Here is a 14,363-nt window from a genome sequence, read left to right as displayed (position 1 = left end):
CGTAAAAGTCATCACAAAGCGAGACCTGCTTGCTGAAGGAGAAGAGCGCGCAATGGTGGAGCGGCGAGTGTTACAACTTGCATCTGGCTGCCCCTTCCTTCTTCATGGCACATTTGCATTCCAGACCAAGGTAAAATTGTGACTACTACATGAGTATATCATAAACTGCACTGACATATATGTATATATACATATTTATATATATGGTGTTTTAATGTCCTGCTTCTTGTATGTGTAGCTGGCACTACCCATGACAACACTGGACAAACCCTGGGGACCAGGCAATGTGCCTAAAAAATTTGGGCCTGACTTTGGGTTATTGAAGTCTATGGAACATCTTACTTGCGCCTGGAGTGGTCCAACTGGGTCAACTGGTCCAACTGGGTCCTAAAATCTACTACTGTCCTCCCCTTCCCTATGGATGTAGTTCTTAATGAGTGCTTCAAAATGGTGAGAAATGTGCCATTCATGATAATGTAAAGTTATCCAAACATTGAAATGTAATGTCTTACACAATATATCTGCATGGTCTCCATATGCATGCATAGAATATGCCAGACACAGAGAACAACCAGAGGAAAGTCACAGCATTACTGTAATTACACAACTATATTATCAGGAGTGAGTGGCTTAATGATCTGTTATACAGGGACCATCAGAGGAAGCCAGACTGTCTCCATATGGCCTGTGTCTTGGCTGATGAAATAGCTGGTTACTGTAAATACATAAACCCTACAAATACTTTACCAGATATATATATATATATATATATATATATAAATATATATATATATATATATATATACAGTTTAGATAATATATGTATCCATCTGACAGGAGCTTGTTCTACTTGGAATGGAATATGTCACCTATGGAGATTTCCACCAACTCCTGCGGAGGAAGGGGCGTCTTGACATCCCCAGTGCAAGGTACAGTAGTCAAAGCCTAAACAGTACAACTATGTGACAGATTTACTAATGCTATCTAAGATTTAGACAGTGGAAACTTAAGGCCCCGTACACCATAAGCTATTGTCAGCTGAACCTGCCGGGAGAAGATCTAATGTATATGAGGATCCCCTGAACAGATGAGAACAGATACCACCATCAGAGGTGTCTGGCAGAAGCTTTCTCCTCTCTCCCCATTGACAACACATATGAGTTTGGACAAACTGAGCGTGTATGAGTTTGAGGGAGTCAAGAGATACCGTAGCTCTTAGCAAAAGAGTGTTCAGCCAAAAGCTGTTGAAGATCTGTGGGCACCTTTTGACTAGACAGTCTAAAAATGTGCCAGAGTTATCACAGTGACTGATGCGGGATAAATAACTTGGCGATCTTTAGACTGTCTAGTCTAAGTTTATACCACCTAATGTTTGGTCTGTCCCAATTATGACACAGTGTTCCATCTTATAGGGAATCTGTCAGCTCTAAAACACCCCCAAACTAGAGTAAGTGGTGTACAAATGGTGCTGAGTCGTGTTATGTCATTTTTATCTTCATACTCACCTGCATTCTGACCTTGTCTAATCCACTAATACCTGATAGTTAGATTTAGGGATGAGCGAAGCGAGCTTCAGGTCCTAGATTCAAAGTGAGTTCGCTCAAAACTTCGGTTTACTGCTGTACGGAGATCCGTCTCTATACAAAATTAACATGTATGACCTCCGACCAGGCAAAGTGAGTTATTCCCGAAGTCTCGTGAGAATTCAGTGAATAACTTCGGAATTTGACTTTTAAACTGAAATTTTTTTTTTTAAAACTTAGATCCGAACTCGGCTTCAGTTCCGACAGCATTAAACTGAAGTTTTGAGCAAAGCTTGCTTCGTTCATCCCTAATTAAATCCATTAGCACAGTCCATTATATGCAGTCTAATAGGTAGCACAAAGTCACTTTCCAGGTGACTGTGGCCCTCTATGTTCTGGCCCTCTGTGCAGCTGGATAAGTTATACATGTGATATGTCCACCTCTGATATAATTATTATTACACTATGTCTTAGGTAATGGATACTTTCCATATACCAGGACTTTTTTTTAAATAAAAACAGCATGAAGATGATCTAATTTGAAGGAATTCACAATTCCATAATTTCTATATTATTGGAAGTATCTCTTCAATATTAACATAAAACAATCTCATATATTCAGAATATAACAGGTTTAGGTACATATGTGCTATGAAGAGAACGATAAGTGCAGTTGTCCCACCGGGCCATAATAGTAACATAAACTCCAGTCATAAATAACATAAAATCCAGCCGGTCTGGTCTACTGAGCGTTGCGTATTTCTGAGACTATATCATCCACTAAATCCTATTCTTTCCTCTTTCTTTCCTTTCTACCAGATTCTACGCCGCAGAACTTGTGTGTGGAATTCAACATCTGCATTCTAAGGGCATCATCCACCGGTAACCCGAAATATATTCTATCATCCTGATATAGCACCGAGCACCAACATAGTCCACTGCACTGTGCACAGAATGTACTCTTGGTCGTTGCCCATAGTCAGGATCACAGTCTCAATTTCATGTGCTATACTTGCAGCAATTTTATAGAAACGCAAGCAAGGGAAAGGAGAAAATCCATGCAATAATCCTAGTGACCCCATGATCCTTTGTGATATAGGCAATGGGACAGATTGATACGCCAGTCTTATCTACCAGTGTGCTGGTAGAAGATCCACCAAATGTATAAATACCTTTGGAAAATCTTCTGGCAGTCAGTGTACCAGAAAACCAAATCTATGCAAGCCGTACCCTCTGCAATTCCCCTCAACCAATATATTTCCAGATAATCTGAAAACTATTAGTCCACTATCTGTTGGGGTTTAATCAGCAGATTCCCTCTTCCTCTAACACAATGCTACATGCAAGCACCCAGTTCTTGCATTCATTCCTGATATCCTACAACAGGCACTTAGAGACTGAGCTTTTGGTAAAGGTTTTCCTTAAAACCCGGATAAAACACCACAAAAATATTTTTGTCTTACACTGACTAATATAACATTAGCCAAATGCAGCATTATACTCTGATAATTATAGGAGGAACACTGACAACAATTAAGGTGTTTTTTTAATCGTCACAGAGATCTCAAGCCTTCCAACATCCTGGTGACTGAAACGGGCCATATTAAGATTGCCGACTTCGGTCTGGCACTTGAGAACATCTATGGAGACCGAACAGCCACAGAATACACTGGAACACCGGGCTTCATTGCTCCTGAGATCCTGGCTGCGGAGGAGTACAATGCTGGAGTAGACTGGTATGCATTTGGCATCATCTTGAACATCATGATTACCAACAGCCACAAATACCAGCGAGGACTATTCACTTCCTCCAGCAAAGAGGCGAAGAACATCATTAAAAAGGTTAGTATATTATAAAGTAATATAATCTACAAACTGTAATAGGCCATGTTAACAGTGTGGTTTGAAGGACTGGACTTTTTTTTTTTTTTACCACACGGCAGCAAAACGGCTAGAAACACCACTGGTAGTAGTAGTACTGAAGCAGTACTGAAGTAGTACTGAAGTAATCTGATATATAACAGCCAACCTTCCCTCTGGTGTTTATAACAGTACTCAACTTCTTATAGGGACATATTAGTGATATATATTACTTAATTATTGCCTAATTATTGTATGTTTAAAAATAAATCTATTAATATGTTTTTCTAAAAAAAATTGACAATGAAGTTTTGCTATTGTTTTTTTCATCTAAATTTTTATGAAGCTGTAATATAACTTTAAATTAATATTCCTATTTGTAGCTCCTCCGGGAAGATCCTACCAGGCGTCTCGGAGTCAATGGCAACATCAGAGCCCACAGGTTTTTCCAGTGTATTGACTGGGACTCGGTGGAAGCCCTTAGGATGCGTCCACCACACATTTCTAAACCAGTAAGTATAAGAAGAAACAATGTACAGGCCTGTTTAGAGACATTTTAAATATAGACACAAATGATAGTGACATATCTTTCATCTCTTTTTCCATATTCATCATGGTACTAAGAAGAGTAGATATCATTATTGTGTGATAACCTCCTTCTACTATCTCTTTCTTATAGCCAAACAACATCCAGCGTGGCTCAAGACCATTCAATCTCCAAATACTGGAAGCAGCAGAGTCTAGCAACTCAGCCTTTTCAGCAAACCACCAGGCCTTATTCACAGGGTTTTCATTTACCAACATCAGCTGGAAAACCCCGGAACATCCACCAGCTCTTTAATACCATCAGAGCAAGCTGTCTTCCTAAGCCCCAAGGAGAGCTTCAGAAAGGAGAAGATCAAGATGGACAAGCAGGACCTGGACAAGCAGGCAAGAAACATCATCATGGCAAGACTAAAGTCAGGATCAGGACCTCAGAGGAACACCAGAGATATTCCTGTTCAAGAGGATGGCCACAGAGATGGATGACACCAAAAAGGTAAGTATCCTTGGGGAAATATTATTTGGCATTATGATGTGCCTGGACATACCAGGCACACTACATGCCCATGACAATTACAGCCTTATGCTACTATATGTATAGTGTTCTGCTATATATATACTACATAAGAGAGCAAAAAAAAACACTACAATTATATTTACCGGTGATGACCGGTAAATATAATTACAATTTTCCCCCTCTTCTATAACAACTGATTGTGATGTTATGGGCGATGGGGAAATAAGGTGTGTGATGGCTGGCTATTAAGGGGTGGAGGAGGCCAGGCGGGGGGGAATTTACTAAAACCAACATTTCAGAACATGGTCTTGGTGAAAAGCGTGCTAAAGTAAGATGTGACACACAGTCGAGTCTCATTATTATGACTACCAGCTAATATCTAAAGTAACCATTATGTGCAGCACGGACAGCAGCTAGACGACCTTGGAGTGACTCAAAAAGGTAGGTTGTCACAGGTATCTGGAGCCATGCTGACTGCAGTGCATGGAGGGTGCGTGGGGGTGAATCCAAACAGCGAACGCAATGATCGAGGTGGTCCCACAAATGCTTAAAGGGGTTGGCCACTCTTTAAATACTCTCCACTACAGTGTGGCAGGCAGGGAAAAAATTAAGTTCCTAATAAACTTCATTAAACACCTCTGCCTGCTTCTCTTTCAGTTATAAGCCACTGCCCCTTAGTCCTGCTTTACCTTGCAGCTGAGTTCGTCCATGGCTGCACGCGACATGGAGGAGCTTGAGAGGAAGCTCGTCCATGCGCATGTGCAGTCTGCTCCTGTCAGTGGTCGGCTCCAACTGTGACAGGAATCAGCTGCTTGTTCCCTCTCTACAAACAGCTGATTCCTGTCAGAAGCTGGCTGTGAGAAAAACCTGCAGAGTCCCTACTGCAGAAGCTACTTCGTCAATCCCCATCCCCCCTGCACTATCACCACACAGCCGACCCGCTAAGCCACGCCCACTGGTTCTGTTAGACCACGCCCCCTGCAACCAACAGGGAAAGCACACCTTAGAGTGCTGCCTGCTTTTTGGATTATATATATATATATATATATATACAAACATCGCGTCCACATGGGTGAATGATCTTTTTTCTATTTTCATCTAATGAGAGTGCTGTTGTTTCGCTTTATATATATATATATACACACATACATATTTTTTTATACACAAAATATAACACACATGTTTAATATATTTATATGTGTATATACATTGTGGTCCGCAATGCATGGGCGCTGACCGTATGTGTATATATATGTACTGTACATACACATATGTATATATACATATTTATATACATATATTTACACACGTGTGTGTGTGTGTATACATTGCAATGCATGGGCGCCCACAGTGCGTCCACTGTCTGCAGACATGAACCCATTCATTTAAATGGGGTCTGCAATCTGCATCCGACAGCACTTTTTTGCAGTGCGGAGGCATAGACAGAAAACCCATGGATGCACTCCATAGGTTTCCGATCTGTGCTTCCATTCCAGACCACACCGTATCTTTCGGATTTCAGACCCATCACTTGATACGGTGCGCACGCGGCTGGTGCCTGTATATTGCAGACCCCCTGTTCGCTGGCCACAATACAGGTACAGGCAGGCTATGGTCATGTGCATGAGGCCTAAAGCCATACCTCCTTCCAGTATCCGGCAGGACAGTCCCGGATTTCAGTGGCGGTCCTGGTACAGGGGAGGTATGTCGAAAATGGATCAGTTTTGCCCTAATGCATTCTGAATGGAAAAGGATCCACTCAGAATGCATCAGTTTGCCTCCGATCAGTCACCATTCCGCTTTGGAGGCGGACACCAAAACGCTGTCCGCCTGATGAAACTGAGCCAATCCGTTTTCTATTGTGCCAGAGAAAACGGATCCGTCCCCATTGACTTACATTGTGTGCCAGGACTGATCCGTTTTCTCTGGCACAATAGAAAACGGATCCGTCCCCCATTCACTTTCAATGGTGTTCAAGATGGATCCGTTATGGTTATAGAAGACCTAATACAAATGGATCCGTTTATGACGGATGCATGCGGTTATATTATGGTAACAGAACCGTTTTTGCAGATCCATGACGGATCCGCAAAAAACACAAGTGTGAAAGTAGCCTTGGGCACGTAGTGTCCCTCTTCCTTCTATTCTAAAGTTGGGAGGTATGCTAAAGCACTGATGAAATGACACCTAAGGTGCTGTTGTCACTATGGTATCACAAGTAGGCAGAGATGTCATGTGACCGCTCCCCTGGAGACGCTTTGCTGTGATGCATGCTGGGATTTTTACTTTCACTTTGCAGCTGCTCCGCCCACACAGCCTCTCATTAATGGGAGCATGCTATGCCAAATGCAGTAGAAAAATGATATATATATACAGTATATCTGTCATTGGGGTTGTCCCGATACCACTTTTTTAGGACCGAGTACAAGTACCGATACTTTTTTTCAAGTAGTCACCGATACCGAATACCGATACTTTTTTTAAATGTCATGTGACCGTTTTGGGGGATCTGTGGATCTGTGGATGACGCACTGTCATGTGGGGGATCTGTGGATGGCACTGTTATGGGGGACCTGCGGATGGCACTGTTATGGGGGATCTGTGGATGGCACTGTTATGGGGATCTGTGGATGGCACTGTTATGGGGGATCTGTGGATGGCACTGTTATGGGGGATCTGTGGATGGCACTGTTATGGGGGATCTGTGGATGGCACTGTTATGGGGGATCTGTGGATGGCACTGTTATGGGGGATCTGTGGATGGCACTGTTATGGGGATCTGTGGATGGTGCTGTTATGGGGGATCTGTGGATGGCACTGTTATGGGGATCTGTGGATGGCACTGTTATGGGGGATCTGTGGATGGCACTGTTATGGGGGATCTGTGGATGGCACTGTTATGGGGATCTGTGGATGGTACTGCTATGGGGTGGGATATCTGTGGATGGCATTGTTATGGGGTGGGGGGATCTGAGGATGGCATTGTTATTTGGTGGGGGATCTGTGGATGGTGCTGTTATAGGGGATCTGTGGATGGAACTGTTATGGGGAGGATCTGTGGATGACACTGCTATATGTCATCCACAGATCCCCCTCAAAACAGTGTCCCCCAATACACCGGGCCCCGCCGCTCACCGAAGTATTTATAAACGTGAATCCTTATCCTGTTGTTAAGTTGAACTAACGCTGCCCTCTCCCATGTTCCCCTGTATCCCCCTGTATCTCCACAGCACTTACTTAAGCTTCCATAGCAGGCAGAGCGGACGGCACCAGTAACGTCACTCACTGACGTCGCGCGCCTGCTCCGCCTGCTTCACTCATAAAGTGGGCGGAGCAGGCGCTCTACGTCAGTGAGTGACGTTACTGCTGCCGTCTGCTCTGCCTGCTATGGAAGCTTAAGTAAGTGCTGTGGGGATACAGGGGGGACATGGGAGAGGGCAGCGTTAGTTCAACTTAACAACAGGATAAGGATTCACGTTTATAAATACTTCGGTGAGCGGCGGGGCCCGGTGTAAGAGTACAGTGACTGCACCGGGCCCCGCCCATAGTTACGCCCATAGTATTCTATTTATGTATCGGGGCGGGGTATCGGCGGCTGAGTACCGCCGAGAAAACTCGGAATCGGTCCCGATACCGATACTAGTATCGGTATCGGGACAACCCTATCTGTCATGATACAAATTCCTCTTGGCTTTAGTTATTGTCTGGGGCACTTTATTGTTTTTTATACTTATGGTGGCCAACCCCTTTAATTGAGCTCAAGTCTGGGAAATTCTGGGGACCAGGGTAGTACTTGGAAGTCTCTTCCAAGCAATGTGAGACATTTCTAGCTGTGTGACATGTCACATTGCCTTGCTGGAAGATCCCATCTGCCCAAGGGAAGACAATCAGCTTGTATGGGTGTACGTGATCTGCAAGGATAAGTTCTTACCCACATGCATGGCCAACTCTGCCACCACCAGCTTGTGTTATTCCAGTTATGGCTGCAGCGTGTTTGTTCTTTGAGGTTTCTCATCTGACATACCAATGTCCATCCAGTCAAAAAGCAGAAAACTTAACTCATTGGAGAAGGCAACCCTTTGCCAATCAGCGGAGGTCCAATTTCTATATTGGCACGAAAACTGAAGCCTTTTATGCATCTTTGTTATCAGAAAGGCAGTGACCATTCATCTGCTTTAGGGCTCAATCAGACACCCGTATAAATGGGTCCGCATCCGTTCCACAATTTTATGGAACGGATGTGGACCCATTCATTTTAATGGGTCTGCAAAAGATGCGGTCAGCACACCGTGTGCTGTCCGCATCCGTAGTTCCATTGCGTGGCCCTGCAAAAAAGAAAGAGCTTGTCCTATTCTTGTCTGCAATCTCGGAAAAGAATAGGTAGTTCTATCACAGTGCAGGCCGTGTGCAGTGCGCAAAATGCGGAAAAGAACACAGCCGGATCCGCAAAACACTATGGTAGTGTGAATGCGCCCTTAGAGCCCCATACACAGTAGGGTTCAATTTGGCGATGAGCTGCTCCTTTGTAGTGTGTCGGTCCGCCCGTGCGCGCCTTCGTAGCCAACGTTGCCCTCTCACATCAATGGTACGTGATGATCTGCAGTTTCCATGTACCATTTGTCCACTTACCAGGGCCGGCTCCAGGATCATGTGGGCCCTTGGGCGATAAAGTCTCAGTGGGCCCCCTTACACAGTGGTCACTCTCTGAGTACAGATAATACAGTAGATATCACCTGCAGTCCTATGTAACAGCATAGATAACACAGTCATGGCTATCTGAGTACAGAAAATGTAGTAGTGTTACCTGCAGTCCTATGTAAAACCACAGATAACACTAGTGCTGATAATGTGATAGTGTTACCTGTAGTCCTATGTAAAACACAGATAACACTAGTGTAGATCATGTAGTAGTGTTACCTGCGTCCTTAGTGTGCCTCCCTGTGCCTCTACCACAGACTCCATGCTGGCGGTGCTGCCTCCTCTTCCATCTTCATCTTGCCCCGCACAGAATGTCCTGATGCAGCTGCGTCAAGACAAAGGGAACACTGTGGGCATGGTGATGGTGACACACACACAGGGACAGACGCGCACAGGGACAGACGCGCACACACACACACAGGGACAGACACGCACACACACAGACACGCACACACACACACACACAGACAGGGACAGACACGCACACGCACGGACAGACACACACACACACACACACACAGACAGACACGCACACACACACACACACACACAGACACGCAGACACACACACAAACAGACACACACACACAGGGACAGACACGCGCACACACACAGGGACAGACACGCACACACACAGGGACAGACACACACACACAGGGACAGACACGCACACACACACACAGGGACAGACACGCACACACACACACAGGGACAGACACGCAAACACACACACAGGGACAGACACGCAAACACACACACAGGGACAGACACGCACACACACAGACACACACAGGGACAGACACGCACACACACACAGACACGCACACACAGACACGCACACACACACACAGGGACACACACACACACAGACACACACACACGGGGACAGACACACACGGGGACAGACACACACACACACACACGGGGACAGACACACACACACACGGGGACAGACACACACACGGGGACAGACACACACACACGGGGACAGACACACACACGGGGACAGACACACACACACAGGGACAGACACCTGTGTAATCATCAACCAACTTCTATCTAAAAGGGAATTCCACCTTTAGCGCCTTCGTAGCCAACGTTGCCCTCTCACATCAATGGTACGTGATGCTCTGCAGTTTCCATGTACCATTTGTCCACTTACCAGGGCCGGCTCCAGGATCATGTGGGCCCTTGGGCGATAAAGTCTCAGTGGGCCCCCTTACACAGTGGTCACTCTCTGAGTACAGATAATACAGTAGATATCACCTGCAGTCCTATGTAACAGCATAGATAACACAGTCATGGCTATCTGAGTACAGAAAATGTAGTAGTGTTACCTGCAGTCCTATGTAAAACCACAGATAACACTAGTGCTGATAATGTGATAGTGTTACCTGTAGTCCTATGTAAAACACAGATAACACTAGTGTAGATCATGTAGTAGTGTTACCTGCGTCCTTAGTGTGCCTCCCTGTGCCTCTACCACAGACTCCATGCTGGCGGTGCTGCCTCCTCTTCCATCTTCATCTTGCCCCGCACAGAATGTCCTGATGCAGCTGCGTCAAGACAAAGGGAACACTGTGGGCATGGTGATGGTGACACACACACAGGGACAGACGCGCACAGGGACAGACGCGCACACACACACACAGGGACAGACACGCACACACACAGACACGCACACACACACACACACAGACAGGGACAGACACGCACACGCACGGACAGACACGCGCACACACACACACACAGACAGACACGCACACACACACACACAAACAGACACGCAGACACACACACAAACAGACACACACACACAGGGACAGACACGCACACACACAGGGACAGACACGCACACACACACACAGGGACAGACACGCACACACACACAGGGACAGACACACACACACACACACACACAGGGACAGACACGCACACACACACACAGGGACAGACACGCAAACACACACACAGGGACAGACACGCAAACACACACACAGGGACAGACACGCACACACACAGACACACACAGGGACAGACACGCACACACACACACACAGACATGCACACACAGACACGCACACACACACACAGGGACACAGACACACACACACACACGGGGACAGACACACACGGGGACAGACACACACACACACACAGGGACAGACACACACACGGGGACAGACACACACACACACGGGGACAGACACACACACGGGGACAGACACACACACACAGGGACAGACACCTGTGTAATCATCAACCAACTTCTATCTAAAAGGGAATTCCACCTTTAGTTATGCTCCAACCTTTTGTTACCTTCTAATATGACCCCCACTGATTCCCAGTACTGAGGGAACATGGACTGAGGTTTAAAAGGGAATTATCAACATGTACCACAAGGTGGTCTAAACCGTAACCCATTAGGCACTGGCTAGACTGTGGGATGGAGTCTAAGCAATGCCTCAGGCCTCATGCACACTGCCGTTATGCGTCCGTTCCGTGCATTGGGGACCACAATTTGTGGTCCCCAATGCACTGGCAACGTCCGTGCGGCGGCCGGGACAGATTCAGACCCATTCAACCTGAATGGGTCCATGATCCGGCTGCACCGCACAAAAAAAAAAACATGTTCTATTTTTTTGCGGTGCGGAGGCACGGACGGAAACACCACAGAAGCACTCCGTAGTGCTTCCCATTGAGCGATTGCAGACCCATTCAAGTGATGCCCACGGCCGGTGTGCATGAGGCCATAGACATGCAGCACGCCAGACCTGCAGGGTATTGCGATTGTGAGGTCACGGTTAACGGCAAGCGAGGGTTACTCACAGTTCTGTAGGGAAATCCTGGGCAGGCATGCAGCAGTGAAGGAGAGGCTGGCACAGGAGTCCTCTGGGGCACACTCTGTATTTAGGGACCAGGCCTGGTGGTGGATGAGGTGCCCTGGATGTTGCAGGTGTTTTATGTGCCTGGGGCAAGGTCCCTTTAAGGTTCGTGACGCCAGTGCCTGTAACGGTGGCACACCGATTGGTAAGATTAAGTGAGGTAGACAGATGGTATGGTGAACCAAACTTTGCTTTACTGTAATCAGTTCAACTTTATACAGTTGGATGTCAACTCAGTTACATATATCAGATACACTTCACAAGCAGGCTTTCACAATTTTGGCAGGTATAAGGTTTCCTTGCAAGATACTCAGAGGGTAAACAACAACACACTCAGAATCAGGCTGTACCGTCTCCTCGGAGATAGTGTACACTGTTCCTTAGAACTCCTGTCTGGTTTTTATCCCAAGGCCCGGATACCCCAATGCAGGCTTTTATCCTTGGTAACAATCTTCCTCAGGTACTTATCCTTGCTTTACATTACTACTCCTTCTGCCCTTCAGCTTACTTGTACCAGCTGGGAACACTGGCTCTGCTTGACTTGGTGGGAACTACAGGTTTTCTCTCAGGAGGCAAACTCTTCCCCTGGGGTGAATCTTCTGAGCTAACCATGGCTCTCTTGATCAGCAGGTAGGCTGGGATCCCTCTACTAGTCTCCTGGTAGCAACTAGAAGCCTGGGCTGTCTAGCTGCATGTCAGGAGAAGGCCCTCAGCTTGTCCCTGGCTGGTGCCTTCTAACTTGTCTCTGCAGACTCCTGACTCTGAACTCCCTCTCCCCGTCTGGGCCTGGACCTTTATACTAGGGGCTCCCTATCTCCCTATAGTGGCTGGGATGTCTCACTACACCCAACTAGGCCTGCTATTGCATCATACAGGGGAACATTGCATATAAAAATACATTATAAAATACATAAGATGCACAATTAAATATAACATTCCTGTCCCTTGTGAGTAGGAGGAACGCACACACCAATTGACCCTTGTGTAGTGCCCACGCCTATCTAGTGGGACACTACATACCACCACGCTATAACGTTGCCCGACCTCGGCGCAACATGGAGGGGCCCTGCCCAGCTGGATACTGCACCTGAAAAAGAGAAAATAACGCAAAGCAGGAAAATTTTCATCTACATTTGCGAGAATACATTATATGCATAAATCAGGCAGTTCCACTGGCTTAGGAACAAGTGACGGTGAAAAGGGGCGTCGTTCTCTTCTCTCAGGATAGTGTGAGGGAACAGGGGCGCTGACCTGGCACAGCGTATCATTATAACCAGGATAGTTCATATGTGCAAATTGTCCTTAATAGAACAGCAGAAAAAGGTAAACAATTTAAAAGTTCTTGGAGGCTCAAGGAACAAATATGAGTCCGTACCCAGGTTCCTTTCTTATTTAGAGTGAGTGTCTTTCACCAGCAAGGCAAGGTAGCAAATCACAGAGGCTCGCTTACAGTGGAGTCCATCTCTGGGCACATTTCTTTAAAAGAGCAAAAATCTCAGAGGCTCAGGTACTTTTGAGTCTATCACTGGGCACGGTTCCTTAGAATTAGGTTGCACAATAAAATGACAGCACATAAAAGATAGCCCACCTTTTCAAATGGCATAATATAAAAACAAGTGCTGTAATACCCTTAATCAACCCGAAAAGGGGGTTAAAGGTGCAACAAAAATAGGCACAACTTGGTGTGAGATCGTAGAAGCAGGCAGGAGGTCCTGTAAACAAGATGGTTTTGCTGACACTTTTATTTCAGTGGGTGACCACTACCACTGGGCCGTGGGTAACTGGCAGCAGCAACAAAGGACCAAAACAAAGGACTCCTGTCCTGAAAGAGTTAAATTTTCAAAAGCAATTCTTTGGCAAAGCAAACGAATCAAGGGCCTAGCAGGCTAATTCACAGGGGCATATCATAGTCACCTGGCTCTGCTGGCAAATGAGGCCTGTAATAATCTTCCACAGGCGGATGTGCCCACAACACGGTATTAGGGGGCAGCTGCAGCATGAAGGGACCCCTAATAGGTATTGGCCCCATAGGCCTAGGGGTGATAACAGCTGCTGACCGCACCGGTGCAGGGATGACAATCGCAGGTTGTGCTTGCCTAGATACCGCCGCCGCAAGCGGTCCAGTTGGCGCTGGAACACCTGGCTCTGCGCAGCAAGTCACAGGGTGAGAGGGCCTTCTTGGGGGCCTCAACGCAGCTGTGGTAGCAGAAGGTGGCCGGCGGGTAGGGACAGGCACCCTTACCTCTTCCTCCTTAGGCGGCGTCTGGATCCTGGCGGTGGCAATCTTGCGTAACTCCCACAACTTCTCCTCCAGACGGACGATCTGGTCGTCGAGGC

At 46.4% G+C, this 14,363-nt stretch overlaps 1 protein-coding gene across 1 annotated transcript; it reads left to right on the top strand.

Moving 5' to 3' along the window:
* The first annotated feature begins 855 nt into the window (after positions 1–855).
* Positions 856–4,412, top strand: LOC121002100 (protein kinase C delta type-like). Its single transcript, XM_040433444.1, has 6 exons — positions 856–929; positions 2,343–2,405; positions 3,083–3,365; positions 3,767–3,895; positions 4,063–4,143; positions 4,191–4,412. Exons 1-6 carry the CDS (start codon positions 856–858, stop codon positions 4,410–4,412), a joined length of 852 nt encoding a protein of 283 aa, XP_040289378.1.
* Positions 4,413–14,363: the final 9,951 nt, after the last annotated feature.

Source organism: Bufo bufo, chromosome 1 (genome assembly GCF_905171765.1).
Source record: "Bufo bufo chromosome 1, aBufBuf1.1, whole genome shotgun sequence".
Taxonomy (NCBI): Eukaryota; Metazoa; Chordata; class Amphibia; order Anura; family Bufonidae; genus Bufo; species Bufo bufo.
The sequence above is the reverse complement of the archived record's forward strand: the minus strand, read 5'-3'. Positions and strand labels throughout refer to the sequence as shown.